This window comes from Ahaetulla prasina, chromosome 2, assembly GCF_028640845.1.
Source record: "Ahaetulla prasina isolate Xishuangbanna chromosome 2, ASM2864084v1, whole genome shotgun sequence".
In the NCBI taxonomy this organism is placed as follows: domain Eukaryota; kingdom Metazoa; phylum Chordata; class Lepidosauria; order Squamata; family Colubridae; genus Ahaetulla; species Ahaetulla prasina.
Window position 1 is genome coordinate 186,927,286 of NC_080540.1, and position 20,473 is coordinate 186,947,758.

The window sequence follows — 20,473 nt, forward strand, 5'->3', positions numbered from 1 at the left end:
ACTCAGGGCGGTGTACAGCCAAGATAAAAAACAATAAATATACAAAGTTAAAAATCAGTTTAAAATACCTATTCAATAGTGGCCGAATTAAAACCGTCGAATTGACCAACCTAAAATACCCCATATAAAATTACAGAAAATATAAAAAATTTAAAATTTTAAAATTTAGAAATTTAAAAAATCTAAAAAATCAGTCCAGTCCCGCTTGGATGAATAAATAAGTTTTTAATTCCCGACGAAAGGTCCGAAGGTCAGATATTTGGCGCAAACCGGGGGGAAGGTCGTTCCAGAGAGTAGGAGCTCCAACAGAGAAGGCCCTTCCCCTGGGGGCCGCCAGCCGGCATTGCTTGGCGGACGGCACCCTGAGAAGACCCTCTCTGTGAGAGCGTATGGGTCGATGGGAGGCATAAGGTAACAGCAGGCGGTCCCATAAGTACCCGGGCCCTAAGCCATGGAGCGCTTTAAAGGTGGTAACTAGAACCTTGAAGCGCACCCGAAAGACCACAGGTAGCCAGTGCAGACTGCGCAGGAGTGGTGTTACCGGGAGCAACGTGGTGCTCCTCAATCACCCGCGCAGCTGCATTCTGGACTAGCTGAAGTCTCCGGTACACCTCAGGGTAGCCCCATGTAGAGAGCATTGCAATAATCCAGGCGAAGTGACGAGCATGAGTGACCGTGCATAAGGCATCCCGGTCCAGAAAGGCGCAACTGGCGCACCAGGCGAACCTGGTAAAGCTCTCCTGGAGCGGCCGCCACATGGTCTTCAAACGACAGCCGTCCATCCAGGAGAACGCCCAGGTTGCGCACCCCTTCCGTCGGGGCCAATGACTCACCCCCAACAGTCAGCTGCGGGTGCAGCTGACTGTACCGAGATGCCGGCATCCCCAGCCACTCCGTCTTGGGTGGGTTGGGTCTGGGTCTGTTTCTCCCCCTCCCGACCCGTACGGGCTCCAAACCACGGGGCAGCACTTGACAGCTTCGCTGGGGTGGCCTGGGGTGGACAAGTACAGCTGAGTATCATCAGCGTACAGATGATAACTCACCCCAAAGCCACTGATGACCTCGCCCAACGGCTTCATATAGATGTTGAACAGGAGAGGCGAGAGAATCGACCCCTGCGGCACCCCACAAGTGAGGTGCCTCGCGGTCGATCTCTGCCCTCCTGTCAACACCGTCTGCGACCGGTCAGAGAGGTAGGAGGAGAACCACCAATAAACGGTGCCTCCCACTCCCAACCCCTCCAACCGGCGCAGCAAGATACCATGGTCGATGGTATCAAAAGCCGATGAGGGATCTAACAGGACCAAGGCAGAGGAGCAACCCCTGTCCCTGGCCCTCCAGAGGTCATCCACCAGCGCGACCAAAGCTGTCTCCGTGCTGTGCCCGGGCCGGAAGCCGGACTGGAACGGGTCTAGATAGACAGCTTCCTCCAGGTACTGAGGAAACTGCCACGCCACCACACTCTCTACAACCTTCGCGGTAAAGTGAAGGTTGGAGACTGGACGGTAGTTACCCAAAATAGCTGGGTCCAGGGAAGGCTTCTTGAGGAGGGGTCTCACCACCGCCTCTTTCAAGGCGGCGGGGAAGATCCCCTCCATCAAAGAAGCATTTATAATCCCCTGGAGCCAGCCTTGTGTCACCTCCTGTGTGGCCAGCACCAGCCAGGAGGGGCACGGGTCCAGTAAACATGTAGTGGCATGCAGCCTCCCCAGCAGCCTGTCCACGTCCTCGGGAGTCACAGAATCAAACTCATCCCAAACGGTATCAACAAGACGCGCCTCAGTCATCTCATCCGGATCATCGCAATCTTGGTCCAAGCTATCCCGGAGCTGAGCGATTTTATCATATAGATAACCGTTAAACTCCTCGGCACGTCCCTGTAAGGGGTCATCCCGCTCCCCCTGGTGAAGGAGGGAACGGGTTACCCGAAACAAGGCGGCCGGGCGGTTATCTGCCGACGCAATGAGGGAGGAAGCGTAGGAGCGCCTCGCCACCCTCAGTGCCACTAGGTAGGTCCTTGAAAAAGACCTAACTAGTGTCCGATCAGCGTCGGAACGGCTGGACCTCCAAACGCTCTCTAGGCGTCTTCTCCGGCGTTTCATCTCTCTCAGCTCCTCAGAGAACCAGGGAGCTAATTGAGATCTGCGCCGGGTCAGAGGCCGCAAAGGCACGACACGGTCCAAAGCCCCAGCCGCGGCCTGTTCCCAGGCCGCAACTAGTTCTTCAGTCGTGCCGTGGGCAAAATCCTCAGGAAACGGCCCAAGCTCCGTCTGGAACCTCTCAGGGTCCATCAGGCGCCTGGGACGGAACCAACGTATTGGTTCCGACTCCCTGCGGTGGTGAGTAGTGGTCTGAAAGTCTAGGCGGAGGAGAAGCCGGATAGCTCAGGCTGGTAATAGCCTGTTATTAAGAACACCGAAGCCTGCAATTATTGCAGGTTCGAGCCCGGCCCAAGGTTGACTCAGCCTTCCATCCTTTATAAGGTAGGTAAAATGAGGACCCAGATTGTTGGGGGGGCAATAAGTTGACTTTGTAAAAATATACAAATAGAATGAGACTATTGCCTTATACACTGTAAGCCGCCCTGAGTCTTCGGAGAAGGGCGGGGTATAAATGTAAACAAAAAAAAAAAATGATCTGACCATGACACCGGTAACGTCACTAAATCTCTTACTACCAGATCATTAAACCACTGTCCAGAGATATAAATCAGGTCCAGCGCGGATCCCCCCGTGTGGGTAGGGCCATCAGTTATTTGAACCAGGTCCAAGGCCGTCATGGAGGCCTGGAACTCCTGAACCACTGAAGACGACAAGCCGGCCGATGGCAGGTTGAAGTCCCCCATGACCAAAAGTCTGGGGATCTCCACCGCCACCCCGGCTAGCACCTCCAGCAGCTCAGGCAAGGCTGTAGTCACGTAGCAAGGAGCCAGGTACGCGATCAACAGACCCATCTGATTTTTATGGCCCCACTTCACAAGAAGGGATTCACAGCCGGCTATCTGAGGAACAGTGGTCTCTCTCGGCTCCAGACCCTCTTTCATAACAACCGCCACCCCTCCACCCCTACCCTGGGCTCTCGGTTGATGGAATGCTCGGAAACCTGGAGGGCACAGTTCAACTAGGGGCACACCCCCTTCTGCGCCCAACCAGGTCTCCGTAATGCCCATAAAGTCCGTGGATTCCCCTGAATAAGGTCACAAATCAGGGGGGCTTTGTTAACCACGGACCGGGCATTACATAACATCAATCGGAGGCCCGGGCTCTGAGGATCCTGACCTACCGGGGAACAGGAAAAGACTGGGGGGCCGGGGCACGTGATCGCTTTTAAACAGCGAGCACGAGCTCCCAGAATGCGATATGGCCCCTTGCTTCCGCCATATCTGCCCCTCCCACTTACCGTACAGATGGAACCAACTTCCACCTCTGGAACGTACCCCTCACCCCCCTCCCTCGGACCTAATAGATAAACGCCGGGAACAGTTTCCGGGACTAGACCTGCCCTCCCCGACGGGTTCTTCCCCCCACCCGACACTACCCTCCCCCCCTTTAAAAAACCCTTATTAAAAAACCTATCTACAAAACCCCACAAATTCTTCTTCCTCGCATGCCACCTCTCCGGGTCCCAAGACCCCTCGTTAAGGCCGGCCCTCGATAACCCAGAGGGCCATTCCTGCGAGGCGGGGGAACCTCGCAGTCGAAGAAGTTCGGCAGACGTATATTTCATGCAATTAAGATGTAAATGACAGCGGGAAAAAAGGGAAATCCCAGGTCGATAGATGGTATCGCGGACAACAGGCAGAACCCGAATAGTTACAGACCATGGCAGAAGGCCGGTACGGCAACAGTCTGATGGAATAAAGGATGGAAGTTGGGCTGGTGGACTCTGCCCATGGTGTCGCCCGTCAACTAGAGTCAAAGTTCCGCCTGCCCGAGCAGTCCATGTCCAAACCGGCGGTAGCCGTGCCGCTAAAGAAAATGCGCAAACCATCCAGCCGCACGCGGTAATGACAAACAGTCCAGCAGTAAAACCGCAGTCCGGTCTAACTCTTTCCAGAGGGCGCCATCCCCCCCCCCCCGGCGTAGAATGGACCCCGACATCTGCCATCGAAAGGGTCGTTGCTATCAATGCTGTTAACAGAGCCGCTAAAAGGATCAGCGGCCCGCTCCCCACCACCGATGTCATGATGGCCGGCTACAGCAAACCAGCCACTTCTAGTGCGCGCCACTCCGCGCCCTTCCAAAATGGCTGCCGCCGTTCGTCGCAGATGATCATGGCCGCCGATGGTAATGGCCGCCAACGATGTCATTGGTGTTGATGTCAAAACCGCAGATGGTATCCTTGCCGCTAGACGCTTCCGCCGATGCAGGCACGTTGCCAAAAGCGCCGGGTAATTGACCGCTGGTGACTCCAGCGGCCGCCTGGTAGCGAACCGGCCTAACTCCTCTCAGCGGGTGCCACTCCGCGCCACGCCCAGCCAAAATGGCCGCCGCCATCCGTCGGCCGCTCACCCGACATTCCAACCCCGTTCCCGGCAGCCGGGGGTCTAACGAGACCCAAAGGTCTCCCTCCAGCTGTCGGGAGGATGATCTACGGGGCGGTAGGTCTGGGCGAGTTGCGGCCCGACTCAGCTCTTCTCGGCGGGCTCTTCTCAGCGGTCGCCGATTCCGCGCCCCGCCCAGCCAAAATGGCCGCCGCCATCCGCCGTCCGCCCTTCGCCCGACGCTCCTGCCCCATGCGGCCAGGGGTCTAACAAGCCCCAAAGGTCTCCCTCCAGCTGTCAGGACGATGATCCACGGGGCGGTAGGTCTGGGGAGCTCGGGAGAAACTTCCGCGGCTTCCCGGCCGGGAAAAGACCCGACCTGCTGTCGGCATGGTTTTTAAAACGCCGCCATCCTGCGCATGCGTAGAAGAAAAGTTATAGTCATACAGTCATAAGTGGAAAGAGATTGGTGATGGGAACTATGAAACGATTAATAGTAGTGCAGATTCAGTAAATAGTCTGACAGTGTTGAGGGAATTAATTGTTTAGCAGAGTGATGGCCTTCAGGAAAAAACTGTTCTTGTGTCTAGTTGTTCTGGTGTGCAGTGCTCTATAGCATCGTTTTGAGGGTCAGAGTTGAAACAGTTAATGTCCAGGATGCGAGGGATCTGCAAATATTTTCACGGCCCTCTTCTTGATTCGTGCAGTATACAGTCCTCAATGGAAGGCAGGTCGGTAGCAATTATTTTTCTGCATGCAATGAGAAATAAACTAAAGAGAAATCCACATAAGATTTACGAAAAAATTAAAGCGCAAATATTGCTGGTTGCAAGAGATAAAAACATTGAAATATGAGGATAAGGAAATTGTGGTTCTGAAGCAAATATCGAGAAAAGTGAAAGAGATAAGAGAATATCATTTTTTGGCTAAAATACTACTCCAGGAAGGCGTGAGCTATAGATGGCTGATACCAGAAGGCTTGGTGTTTACATGGCAACAACAAAAATATAGAATAGATTCAATTGATAAACCCAAAGCTTTTTGCGCAGAATACTTCGGAGAGAAAGAAGTGGAATCAAGAACAGAACTCACATTGATTGAATTACAAGAAGAATTATTAGCAATGATTGAAAAAGAAGACGACGCAGTAGGTGGCATTGTGGAAGTTAAAGAAAAATGAAAACCGAGATCGACTAGAGCATTAAACCCTTCTTATAAAGTATAAACATGGAAGAAAAAAAATTGATTTCAATAAACATAAATGGACTTAATTCAGCCACCAAAAGAAGAAAAATTTCATAAATTAGAGAAATTAAAATTTGACATAATTTGTTTACAAGAAGTACACATTAAAAAGCAACATGAACAATTATTGGTACAGCCAAAATTGGGGAAAATATTCACTTCATTGCCACAATGTAAGAAAATAGGAGTAGTTTTATATATGAGAGATACTATTTTGGCAGAGCAAGTTTATACAGATCAAGATGGAAGAATTTTGATGGTGGAAATAATAGTCAATAACAGGAAAATACTTTTAATAGCAATATACGTGCCAAATGATAATCAAGAAGTTTTTAATAGAAAACGACACATGAAAATAATTGACTTGGACAATATTTGCATGATGGGAGATTTTAATGGTATAGTGGATGAGAAATTAGATTGTAATACACAGAAGACAACAAGGTAAAGTAGAAAGACTCTTCTGAAAACCTTTTTTAAAATGATAGAGGAAGTAAACTTAAAAGATATATGGAGAGAAAGAAATACAGAAAATAGACAATACATTTTTATTCAACTAGACATTTATCATGGTCTAGAATAGATATGATATGGATGACTATGAAATTGACTTCTAATATAGAAGAAATTTATATAGAAACCAATACCTGGGCAGACCATAATCCTATGATGATGAAATGGAAAGGACAAGGAAGAAGATCTAGGTAGACTTTAAATAACACAGTATTAAAAGATAAGGAATTCGTATAGAAGATGGAGAAAGAATTGGCTTTCTTTTTTAAAAAAAATAGAAAAAAGGATACATCAATACAAAATCTTTGGGATACAATGAAGGCCTATGCTAGAGGTCTGATAATAGATTATACAAGGAAAGGAAATATTAAGAAAAGACAAGCCTATAAAACACTAGAGGATGACCATAAGGAACTTGAGAAAAGAATTACAGAAATTTCCACAAAAAAAGATATTAAAACAAAAATGGAAATAATTAGACATAAAATGGAGTTAATAGAAAAAGAGGTTTTAGTGCAAAAAATTAGAAGTGTGAAACAGAACTATTTTGAAGACGCCAATAAACCAGGTAGATGGTTAGCATATAAATTGAAAAAAGAGAGAGAATCAAGAAAAATAACACGGCTAGTGGATGACCAAGGACAAATCAGATATGAGAATGAAGAGAAGAAAAAAATTATATAAGATTATTATAGAAAATTGTATGAGCAAGGGAATATAGAGGAGGAAAGTATTAAAAGATACCTGCGGAAAGCGAATTTACCTCAGATTCCTAAAGACACTGAAATGATGTTAGAAGGAAATATAATGATGGAACTAACTGAAGCACTCAAAAAACAAAATAATGGGAAGGCACCAGGACCAGATGGATTACCAGCAGATACTACAAGACACTACAGGAGTCGTTGAGTATCCCATTGTTAGAAGTCATGAATGAAGTCATGTTAAAGATGAAACTACCTAAGTCATGGTCAGAAGCTTATATTATACTTATTCCAAAGGAGGATACTGACTTATGGCAAATTAAGAATTATAGGCCTGTTAAATTCAGACTATAAAATCTTTACTTCAATATTGGCAGAAAGACTTAAAAGATATTTAAATAATTTTATACACTCTGATCAAAATGGATTTCTGCCAAAAAGACAGATTAAAGATAATATGAGGATAATTCTGGATACCTTGGAATATTATGAGGCGCATCCTGAAAAACAAATGGCTTTGATATTTCTTGATGCACAGAAAGCTTTTGATAATGTGAATTGGTGTTTTATGCTACTACAATTTGAACAGATGGGCTTTGGTAGAAAGTTTATCTAGGCCAAAGAAGCCATATACTATAAACAAACAGCAAATGTAATGATAAATGGAGAATTGACAGAGCCTATTGAAATAAAAAAAGGAACAAGACAAGGTTGTCCACTGTCACTCCTGTTATTTGTATTAACATTAGAAGTGTTAAATAGAAATATTAGAGAAGAAAAAGACATAAAAGGAATGAAAATTCAAAAGGAAGAATATAAATTGCAAGCATTCGCAGATGACCTGGTTTTTATTCTTGAAGATCTGTTAGAATCAATAACTATACTGATATACTGACCGGCACGCGGTAGAGAATATAAATATAGAACAGGAACAAGAAATGATTACTTAGAAAGATCTTTTATATAATGAGAGGGGAAATCTACAACTAAAATCTTTGGATACATTAAAAGAAGAAGGGAGGAATTATACTTGGTTTCAATATGGACAGTTAAAGGCTAGATGGAAAGAAGATCAGAAAATTGGTATTATTCAAAATGAAGAAAATTTGGTTAAACAAATTAGAAATCAAACCCAGGGGCATATAAAGAGATTGTATACTGTGTTGATAGAAATAGATTCTGAAAGAGATTTAATAAAGGATTGTATGATAAAATGGGCACAGAATATTCAGGAACCAATAATGTTGCAAACATGGGAAAAAATTTGGGTTAGAAATGTTAACCTGCAAGCGCAGGATTTAAGGGAAAATTTTTATAAGATGTTTTATAGATGGCATTTAGATCCTAAGAAATTATCATGTATGTATCCAGATATGCAAGCGAAATGTTGGAGATGTAATTGTGATGATGCTACATATTTTCATGTATGGTGGACTTGTAAGAAAATTAAGTCTTTCTGGATAAGAATTTGGTGGATTATGCAGAATGTTCTGAAGAAGCAGATAAAGTTCCTACCGCAATTTTTCCTTTTGGGAATAACAACGGACTGTACAGTGATTGAGACTAAGTTGATTTTGAACTTAATAACAGCAGCAAGACTGTTGATTGGACAATATTGGAAGAAAAAAGAATTACCCACAATAGAAGAATGGATATTGAAAGTTTCCAATTTGGCTGAGATGGCTAAAATCTCAGCCTTCTTGAAAGACAGTACTCAAGAAAAATATTTAAATGAATGGAAGAACTGGATTGATTATATTCAAAATAGGTATCAGATTAAGAAATTTCGGATTGCCTTTGAATGAAGAACGTTTTTGATTTTAATGGAAGAAGTCAGGTTATATGAGAGAGAAGGATTATAATTGTGTTAGATTTTAAAAATTTAATGTATGACTGTTTGTTTATTGAACTATACCTTGTGTTTGCTCCGGGAAGTCGGGGGGGAGGGGGGTTTTGGAGGAAAGGGGGAAGGTGGGGGAGGGGGGAGGGGAGGGGAATTTTTTTTAAAATTGTTGTTGTAAAACTTTTTCAATAAAAAAAAATAACTATACTGATAGACAAGATAGGAGAATATGGAAAAGTTGCAGGATTGAAAATAAACAAAGACAAAATGAAGATCTTGACAAAAAACATGTTAACAAAACAAAAAGAGGAATTGGCGGAATGATCAAAGATGCAGGTCACAAATATGGTTAAATATTTGGGAATATTTTCTGGCACATGCTCTCTCTCAATTGCCTCAATACAATAGCACTCAAACGGACATGGCGTGTCCCATACTCCCGGTACAGCAACTAGTGGCCCCAGCCATTACCCGATCCCAAGCTAAAATGGATCCATTACTGCCTGACGATCTAACAAAGTTACTAAGAGACGTCTTTTAGTCCAAAAGCTTTGGACACAGATGACTGGTTCTTAGCCCATTCACAGGAATGCACTCTCTGCGACAGGTTGGCTTGGGTGGGAGCGAAGCTGTATGTCCCTGCATCGCTAAGGAAAACCATATTACAACATTGCCATGATGCTAAAACAGCTGGACATTTTGGGTTTGTGAAACCCTACACCTACTAAAAAGGCAATTCTGGTGGCCAGGACTTAAAAAGGACATTGAATCTTACATAGCAAGTTGTACTGTATGTGCAGCTGCTAAACGACTGCCAGGAAAACCACCAGGATTCTTGCAAACGGTGGCTCGCCCAGGGGCTCCGTGGAAAGAAATATCAATGCACTTTATTGTGGAATTGCCTGAGAGTGGGGGCAATACAGTGATCTGGGTTGTGACGAACTTGTTTTCCAAACTTTATCCCATGTTCAAAAATACCCTTGTCAAAAACTTTAGCAAAGCTGTTTGTACAACACTTCTACAGGCTACGTGGGGTTCCAGAATGTATTATCTCGGACCGAGGGGTCCAATTCACTTCCCAGTTCTGGAAAGAGTTTTTACGACTCCTTGGCTCCACCCAGGGGTTAAGCTCCTCCCACCATCCTCAAACTAATGGATCTTATGAGAGATCAAACTCAGTACTGGAACAATATCTCAGATGTTATATTAATGATCAACAAGATAATTGGGCAGACCTACTACCTTTTGCTGAAGTGGCCTACAATAACTCAGTTCATAGTAGCATGGGTTTCACTCTTTTCAAGGTGGCCTCTGGTCAAGAGTTTGTCCCCATCCCAAAACTTCCTGAAGAGAAATATCATTTGATATGAAAACTCCAAGGTCTTTAACAGGGTGGGGGTCATCTGTAAGGTAATGTCCATCGAGCTTGTACTTAGTGTTTGGATTTGACAGCAAGATGTAGTATACTTAAAGAGAATAACTATAATAAACTTAAATAACAAATAGTGAGGGATTTGACAAAGTGGGAGAACTTACAACTATCATTGATAGGGAGAATATCAACAATTAAGATTAATATATTGCCTAGAATGTTATATTTGTTCCAGACAATTCCAATTAGGTTGGGAAAAGGTTATTTTGAAGACTTGAATAAAATAGTGTTGAAATATATCTGGCAGGATAAAAAAGAGAAGTTAAATTAAAATTGTTGCAAGATGCCAGTACACGAGGAGGTTTTGGCTTGCCTAATTGGGAATTATACTACCAAGCAACAAATCTGATGTGGATCAAGGAATGGATAATGTTAAGAAATACTAGAATATTGATTTTAGAAGGGCATGACTACTTGTTGGGATGGCATGCTTTCTTATGGTATAAGGAAGCAAAAATACAGGGGTATTTCAGAAGACATTTTATACGAGAGTCCTTGTTGTTAAACTGGGAGAAGATTAAGAGACAATATTATTTAAAAATTCCAGTCTGGTTATCGACTATTGAAACATTTTCATACTCAACAACATTTAGAAAGGAACAAATTGTTAGTTACAGTGAATTATTGAATGAAAAGGGTGAACTTAAATCTATGTAGGAATTAGAACTACAAGGCATAAAAATGAATTGGTTTTCTTATTTGCAAATACATTCTAGGTATGATAAAGATTCCAAGACAGAAGGATTTTATAATAACTTGACTAACTTAGATAAAATTTTAACAGGTACTGATGAAAATGTAATCAAAAAATTATATGGATAGTTATTAGAGGTTAAATTGGAAGAAGAACAAGTTAAAGAAACAATGATTGCTTGGGGGAAAAATTCTGGACATGGGATTGATCTAGAGAAATGGCAAAAATTCTGGTTACAAAATTATAAAATGACAATATCAACTGCATATAAAGAGAATTTGTACAAGATATTTTATAGATGGCATCTACCCCCGACGAGAATAGCCAGGATGTTCAAGAATAAATCCGAAAAATATTGGAAATATAATTAGATACCAGATTCATATTACTATATACGGTGGACGTGTGTAGAAGATAAAAGATATTGGACTAAAATCCACACATGGTTGGAAAAAATGATAAAAAAATACATAGATTTTAAACCAGAGGTTTTTTTATTGGGGATCATACCTGAAACTTACAATAGAGAAATGAGATATTCGATTGTGAATGTATTAACAGCGGCTAGAATTGTGTTTGCTAAAAATTGGAAAAATGAGAAAATACCAACACAAGATGAAGTTATTAAGAAAATAATGGAATGTGCTGAAATGAGCAAACTGACATTTGAAATTAGGAAACAGGAAGATAAACAATATTACAAGATATGGGACTTCTTTTATCAATGTTAGATTAAAAAATATGTTATTGAAGTTTGATAGAGGTTTTTATAATGCTTTGTTGTTGTTGTTGTTAGTTGCGAAGTCGTGTCCGACCCATCACGACCCCATGGACAATGTTCCTCCAGGCCTTCCTGTCCTCTACCATCCTCTGGAGTCCATTTAAACTCATGCCTACTGCTTCAGTGATTCCATCCAGCCACCTCGTTCTCTGTCATCCCCTTCTTCTTTTGCCCTCAATCTTTCCCAGCATTAGGCTCTTCTCCAGTGAGTCCTTCCTTCTCATTAGGTGGCCAAAGTATTTGAGTTTCATCTTCAGGATCTGGCCTTCTAAAAAGCAGTCAGGGTTGATCTCCTCTAGGACTGACTTGTTTGTTCGCCTTGCAGTCCAAGGGACTCGCAGGAGTCTTCTCCAGCACCAGAGTTCAAAGGCCTCAATTCTTTGGCGCTCAGCCTTTCTTATGGTCCAACCTTCACAGCCATACATTGCAACTGGGAAAACCATAGCCTTGATTATACACACTTTTTTTGGCAGGGTGATGTCTCTGCTTTTTAGTACGCTGTCTAGATTTGCCATAGCTTTCCTCCTTAGGAGCAAGCATCTTTTAATTTCTTGGCTGCAGTCCCCACCTGCTGTGATCTTGGAGCCCAGGAAAATAAAATCTGTCACTAACTCCATTTCTTCACCATCTATCTGCCAGGAATTGAGAGGGCCGGATGCCATGATTTTAGTTAATGTTGAGTTTCAAACTAACTTTTGCACTCTCCTCCTTCACCTGCATCAAGGGGCTCTTTAGTTCCTCTTCACTTTCTGCCATTAGAGTGGTATCATCTGCATATCTGAGGTTGCTGATATTTCTCCCGGCAATCTTAATTCCAATTTTTGATTCATCTAGCCCCGCCTTTCTCATGATGTGTTCTGCATATCAGTTAAATAGGCAGGGTGATAGTATACAGCTTTGCCAGACTCCTTTCCCAATTTTGAACCAATCAGTGGTTCCGTGTCCAGTTCTCACTGTTGCTTTTTGACCCACATACAGGTTTCTCAAGAAACAAATAAGATCGTCTGGTACTCCCATCCCTTTAAGAACTTGCCACAATTTGTTGTGATCCACACAATCAAATGCTTTAGCATAGTCAATGAAGAAGTAGTAGATGTTTTTCTGGAACTCCCTAGCTTTCTCCATGATCCAGCATATGTTGGCAATTTGATCTCTAATTCCTTTGCCTCTACGAAATCCTGCCTGTACTTCTGGTAGTTCTTGATCCACATACTGCTGGAGCCTAACTTGTAGTATTTTAAGCATAACCTTACTAGCATGTGAAATGAGTGCAATAGTGTGATAGTTTGAACAGTCTTTGGCATTGCCTTTCTTTGGAATTGGAATGTAAACTGATCTTTTCCAATCCTGTGGCCATTGTTGAGTTTTCCAAATTTGCTGGCAAATTGGGTTTAGCACTTTTACTGCGTTGTCTTTTAAGATTTTGAATAGCTCAGCTGGAATATTGTCTCCTCCACTAGCTTTGTTGTTGCTCAGATTTCCTAAGGCCCATTTGACTTCACATTCTAGGATATCTGGCTCAAGGTCAGTGGTTATCTGGGATGTTAAGCTCATTCTTGTATAGTTCTTCTGTGTAATTTTGCCACCTCTTCTTAATCCCTTTTGCCTCTGTTAGGTCCCTGCCAATTGGTCCTTTATCATGCCCATCTTTGCATGAAACGTTTTCTTCATATCTCCAATTTTCTTGAAGAAATCTCTGGTCCTCCCTATTCTATTGTTTTCTTCTATTTCTTTGCACTGTTCATTTAAGAATGCATTCTTATCTCTTCTAGCTATTCTCTGGAATTCTGTATTCAACTGGGTGTATCTTTCTCTTTCTCTCTTGCCTTTCACTTCCCTTCTTTCCTCAGCTATTTGCAAAGCTTCCTCAGACAGCCATTTTGCTTTCTTGCATTTCTTTTTCTTTGGAATGGTTTTAGTTGCTATTTCTTGTACAATGTTGCGAACCTCCGTCCATAGTTCTTCAGGCACTCTATCTATCAGATCTAATTCCTTAAATCTATTTGTCACCTCTACTGTATATTCATCAGGGATATGATTTAGTTCATACCTGAGTGGCCTGGTGCTTTTCCCTACTTTCTTCAGTTAACAATGGTAATTGAATTGTTAGTTAAAAATCAGTTAACAATGCTAGAATTGTTGAAATATATAAAATATAATGTAATATCATCAGTTTGATTCAAGATGTGAAATAAGCGACGTAATACAATTAATTTTAAATTTAGAATATTTTGTACGAAGTGAGGGAAGAAATATTTATAGTTAAACAAATGAATAATGGACTAAAACAATTGGATATATATATTAGATTGGTAAAATGTGAAATTAGATAAATTAAAAGATATGAATTTGGTTAAATTGCACAAAAGATTTGTAATCAACTGACACACAGTTTGTATTTGTATTGAAGATGTTCAATACATTAGACAAACATACATAAAAATAAATTTTTTTCACACACACAAAAAAGAAATCGGCAGCAATTCAAGCTTCTACGTTAAGGAGATTGATGGGCAGTGAATGCCTCCATATCTACAGACACAACCCTTTCTGTGGAGCAAGAAAGAGATACCAAAGTTATTCTAGATGCTTTAGAGACTTATTTCAGACATCTCAAAAATGTTATTTTTAAAAGATACACATTTGGCAGCTGCAAGCAAGAAAAAGGTGAAATGATAGATAATTTGTCACAAGCTTAAAGGAAAAAGCTGCTAGTTGTGAATATGGCCCCTTAAGGAATGAGCTCATTTGGGACAAAATAGTTTTGGGCATTACTAGTGAAAGCACATGCTGCCATCTCTTGAGGGAGCATAATTTAAGCCTACAAGCAGCAATTGAGATGTGTCGGATTATAGAACTTGCTGACAAATGGCTGAGAGTCCTAGAGCGGTGTAAGGATTGTATGATGAATTATCAGTACAAATGCCAGCATAAAAGGCAGTTTTATAATTTATCTGTAAACAATCAAGTAGCATACAAATATTGCGGCAGTATGCATATACCAGAGAGAGAGCAGTGTCCTGCATATGGGAAAATCTGCAGAGCGTGTGGGAGGCTAAATCACTTGCAGAAGTGTGTCAGGCATGGGAAAGGGAAGCGAGGAAGCTGCATACAATTGACCAAACGTCAAACCCGGAGAATGCATCTCAGGAGGATGCATCCTTGTTTATCACTGATGCGGTTTATAGGAAAGAATGTATTGGCGCAATACACTCCAAGGGCAAAAAATGGTTTGTGAATCTCAGGTTTAATAACATAATTCAACCTTGCCAGCTGGACTCAGGTGCAACCTGTGATGTTATGAGTCTAAAGAACAAAATGAAACTGGCACCCAAGATACTTCTTCAGCCTAGCAGTACAACAGTGAAGTTATATTCAGGAGAATTAATGAACTCACTGGGCCTATTTCAAACAGAATGCAGCATATGTGGGGACGTTATTTAATGCCAACGCTTGATGACGTTTTGGACAAGCTACCCAAAGTACTGGTTTTTATGCTTGTTGACACTAGAGATGCCTTCTTACAGTGCAAACTGGATGAAATGAGTAGCTACATGACTACGTTCTTGACCCCATGGGGTAGTAAGAGATGGCTTAAATTACCTTTTGGAGTTTCGTTTGCACCAGTGGTGTATCAGTGAAAGCAGCATGAATTACTGAGTTGGCTTGGTGGAATTGAGCCAATAGCTGATGACATTCTTATAGTTGGCTGTGGTGAAACAGATGAAGAAGCTGAGCATGATAATGATGAGAAGCTAATAGCACTATTAGATCGGTGTAGGCTAGTGAGGCTAAGGCTCAGTGTAAAGAAGCTGCAATTTAAGGTGCATAAAGTCCACTTCCATGGGCATATTTTCTCCTCACAAGGTTTAAAAGCTGATCCAGATAAGATTAGAGCCATTGTGGAGATGCCACCGCCTGCTGATGTTAAATCAGTACAGAGATTTATCGGATTTGTTACCTATTTAGCAAAATTTCTGCCGCACCTATCGGAGGTGTGTCAGCCATTGAGACACCTTCTGGACAAAGATGCAATTTGGCATTGGCTTCCCAAGCATGAGCAGGCAGTGCAGGAGATAAAATGCTTGGTCACTATTGCTCCAGTGTTAAAATATTATGATGTTACAAACACTGTTACCATCCAAAGTGACTCGAGCAAAAATGGCCTAGGATGTTGCCCAATGCAAGAAGGTCAGCTGATTGCATACACGTCCAGAGCGCTCTCTTCTGCCAAGTTGAATTATGCCCAAATTGAAAAGGAATGCTTAAGTATTGTATTTGCCTGCCAGCGTTTCCATCATTATTTTTATGGCTGGGATATAATCACAACCGAAACTGATCACAAGCCGCTAATAGCCATATTCAAGAAGACCCTTTTGTGTACTCCCAAACGGCTGCAGAGCATGATGCTTAGTTTGCAGAATTACAGCCTTAATGTTGTCTACAAACCAGGATGTGAAATGTACATCACCCTGAGCAGGGCTACGTTAGATCAGATGACACTTGGAGGAGAACATGAGCATCAGACGGTCTGCTGGTTGCAACAGGAACAAACTTTTTTTGCCAAAGTTAACCAAGCAGACTAGCTTAATGTCACAAATCAGCAGCTATGTCAGCTTAGGTACCACACAGGTACTGATGTAGCTTTACAGGCATTGAAGACTATCGTTATGAGTGGGTGGCCAGATGAGAAGGAGGCAGTTCCAGCAATAGTGAGGGAATATTACAGATTCTTTCTCCATATATTACTGACTGTGAGAGAACAGTGGATGACTCCATATGAGGATTTGAATACTTTTTTCCAAATTGGCATTATACCACTGTGATCCTATACCATTGTGCCACAGATTTCTGCTTAGCTGAAATTCAGTACAAATCACAACACTTTTTGAAAATTGTAACAATGTACTTCCAATGGGTTTTCCCACTGCTTTTTCCATTTTCTCTTTATGGGAGTCAATGAGTGGTGAGTTGGCAGAGGGGATTTGGTGTTGGCAAGCTGGCTGCACCAAACTGCTTGCATTGAGCTGACTGCATCCAACTTGTCCTAGACCCTCATGGGCGTGTTAATGGTCATTGAGAAGAAAACAAACAAGCACCAAGGAGTCCTTGATGAACAAAATTATTTACAAAGGTAGTCTTATAATGCCGAATAAAGCAAGGGTAGTTTTCTCTGCATATAACACGGGTAGCTGTCTCTGCATATACAAGATACCCAACCTCTGTTGCAACCTAAGACTATATCATTGACAGAAATGGCCACCACTGACTGACTAAGCTATTACATTCAATATAACGAAATCAGGCAACTAAGGGACACTTACCGAAAGCTACACTTTTCAGAGATAATGCAGACATCTATATAAGGGTTGAAATGTTTCATGAATCATATTATTATGATTTTTTTGAATTTGCTAATTATAGACCCCACATCTAAGGCTAAGTATATCATAAAAAGAGTCTAGAAGACAATATCAGTTGTGAAAAATCAGTCAGGTGAAAGGAGCATTATTCATGTTTAAAATCTATTTATCTAACTAAAATGTTTTAAATTATAAACATTTAAGTAACCTATGCTGCAGTCCCATTTTGCAAGAAATACTGGGACAGAAGGATGTAGACAGATATTTATGAATAGCTCAGATTCAGAAATGTTGCATTTAAATAAAGTTACTCAGAAGAAATATACACACAGGACAACAGTTTTCTGTCTGTCACTGTGAACAGGTACAGAAAATTTAAACTTAGACCCACTCATCTTTACTTTAGAAATATATGATGTATCATGAATCTTTATTACAGAAACTATTCCTGATTTAGGAAGATCTGAATTACACAGGACTCACCTGTCAACTAAATTCATCTTAGTAGGAAAGGAACCAAAGTTTAAGTATATCTCTCTCCTTTTTCCCTTGTCCTACTTGAATTCCTCTTTGTTGATACTAAGGTCTTAGGATGGCTTGTGACTTTTTTTTTCTTACTTTTTTTTAACTTCTGTAAAAAGTCAATGCAATGAGGGAAACAACAATCATTAGCAGTCTACCTTATTTTTATAACTTTATGGAACAAATTGCACTAAAAATCAAAGTATAAAGCCAACTATGTGCAAGAAACATAGAGAAACCTTAACAGAGAAAAGACAAAAACAATAATGAGAGAAAACAATTGAAAAAAAAAAGCTGGTGGCTTCAGAGAATTGATTAATGATAGGAAGACGCTATCTGGAAAGCTAAGTCAGAAGGGGAGAAACAGTAAATTCATAACAAGTGAATTGATGGTTTTAGCAGTTTGCCCAGGGGCAGAAGGAGTGGGTTTACCTGTCCATGATTGTACAGGGTTGTTGTGGGGAATCTCTTTGAGTCACCAAGCACCACCAATTCTTTGCCTGAGTATCCCTTTGACTAGAAATGAGAAGAGGTGGGTGTTTTCGTGTAGCTCTGAATCCTGTTATAAGTTAGCCTTTCTGAGGTGGAGTTACACAGTTCACTGGAGCTATGTGCTCCCATGCTGAAAAGATATTTGATGTTGATTGGTTCTTTAGCTTTGAATGTGATCAGTCCCCCCATCTCCATATATATACATGAAGTCATATAAACACCACAGACAACAACAAATATAGCTAATAGTTATAGCAAAAAGGTTGAAATGCCTAAGTTTTATTTCCAACTTACCCTACCAGTTACGTTTATAGCTATTATGATTCTATTAGGGCTTATCATTAATTGATACTTGCAAGACTTAGTCTATCGGAAAATAGTCCTAGAATAAAATTTTGGTAACTAAGATGACAACTTTCTAATGCTCTTTTTCTGGTTCAGGATGGCACATAATCAATCAATCACACCTGAAGAGCTGGTGGTGATACAGAAATAAATTCCAGACGTGGACCAATTGCACTTTCATCCAAGAGAGGTTTAACTTTCTCACATCACAGTTCACTACAGTATGGGTAATTGGGCCTTTTGGAAAGAGTAAGCTGTTTTGTAGCTTTTCCTTAAAGTCTTGAGGACAGGCTCCCCCCCCCCTTTTTTTTTAAGGGCATAGAGTACATTTTTCAAGTATTTGCAGTTTCATAATACATCAACACCTTCAGCAAATATAGACACAGGAACTACAAAAGAAGAAGTTTCAGGGGCTGCATTTTGTATGCGACGGCATCTGGGAGAGAAAAATTAACCTTTCCTTCCTTTGTGCTGACTATGCTGCCAGTAATAACCGCACTTTCTTCATGTAATTAGAATTTAATTTTTGAATAACATGAGTTGTAGTTGATTTTTTTTATTGTTAAAAAATGATATTGCTTCTCTGAATAGAAAAAAAAAATCCCCCCTCCACATTGTCTCCCAACTCCCAGATTCCTGTTTGGTGTCTACTGAAATGGTTGAACTTATTGGATCCATTGACCAGAGAAGTTAAAATAAGGCATTAAATTTGGTCACAAATCTTTCTAAGTGTTGCCTTATGCTAGGAATATAATTTTGCTAGTCTGGCCTGGCTATATCCAAATTGTAATGTTATTGGTAAGGATTGTTATACTTTCCTTTCTTAAAAAATCTATAGGGAACAAAGTCACGGATAATAATTTTAAACATTTCAGATATTTTTAAATTTATTTGTAATTACAATTTATCTTAATGTAACATTAGAAATTAGAAAAAGTACTAGACTTGCTGAAGGTCACTTTACCCTCTCTGGTAGATATTTCATACCAAAATTTGCTTTAGACCTCAGCTTCCAAGATACAGTGCTATCCTTAAGTGCATTAAGTGGGAGTTAAAATGGTGACATCTAGCAAATCTGATACAAAAACATCTTTTATGGTCTCTGTGGAGGAAGACATTTATTTTGCCAATCCAAAGTTGCACATATACTGGAAAAGTGGAAATGTGGTGTTTGTTGCAAAGAAAACACAGATTCTTCTACTCCTTCCACCAGAACTGCTTGATTCTCTTGAGCATTGAATCTTTGAATATGATGTTCCAAATAAATATTTACAATAGTATTTTTTTTTCTGGCTAAAACTGATCTAGGTACTTCCATGTCAAGCAAAGCAATCTGCAATATCATATATTTTTCTGTAAATGACGTTCCTATGCAATTAGCAAATTAAAAGTTCAGATATGGAAAAGAGAAATGTAGAATTTTTTTTATAAATTAAAAATATCATTTATTATCATCAGTGGTGCTAACTTCATAATATAAACAAATACCACAATAGATAGGGGACGCTCACCCACATAATTAGAATTGCCACATTAAGGGATGACTTTAGTATTTAATTGTTTCTTTTATAATGCCTTTGGCATTATAATGTGGGGTCTAGAATTAGTCAATCTTCACAATGTAATCCTGATCCTCAGATTCATTTCCTGGAGAACATTAGAAGAATCCAAAGATATTCCTGCATCAGCAGAGAAAACTTGGTTCTCTAAGTTCTTACTCCTGGGATTCCAGTTATTTTTATGAAAAACTGCACTGATATGAATCTGTTGAGGTTAATATTTCCACTAGCAATGCTGTAGACTCAAACCAGTATGTTCTGAAGACAGGATAGGATCCCAAGAGGCTTTTGGTGGAAGACATTCTGCTTGATTCTTAAGAGAAGCCCTTTCATTACTTCAGTATTGAGGCAGCATCAGTAAATTTCTCCCCTGATTTCAGTGAGGGGGGAACCTTGAAAAAGCAATCACCTTGTTAAGTTAGAAAGTCTATGAAAGTTACTGTCTGCCACTAAAAAAGAGAATCAGTCCATGACTTCTCATCCCCCTACCAGTTGGC

General features: G+C 41.0%; 1 protein-coding gene across 1 annotated transcript in view; it reads right to left on the reverse strand.

Annotated features, from left to right (window-relative positions):
- The window catches only part of AICDA (activation induced cytidine deaminase), a 45,565-nt gene extending 27,026 nt beyond the window's left edge, over positions 1-18,539 (reverse strand). Inside the window, exon 1 of the mRNA XM_058166802.1 lies at positions 18,013-18,539. Coding sequence (XP_058022785.1) covers positions 18,013-18,020 — 8 coding nt within the window. The 5' untranslated portion in view covers positions 18,021-18,539. The remainder of the gene's footprint in view (positions 1-18,012) is intronic.
- Between the last annotated feature and the right edge of the window lie 1,934 nt (positions 18,540-20,473).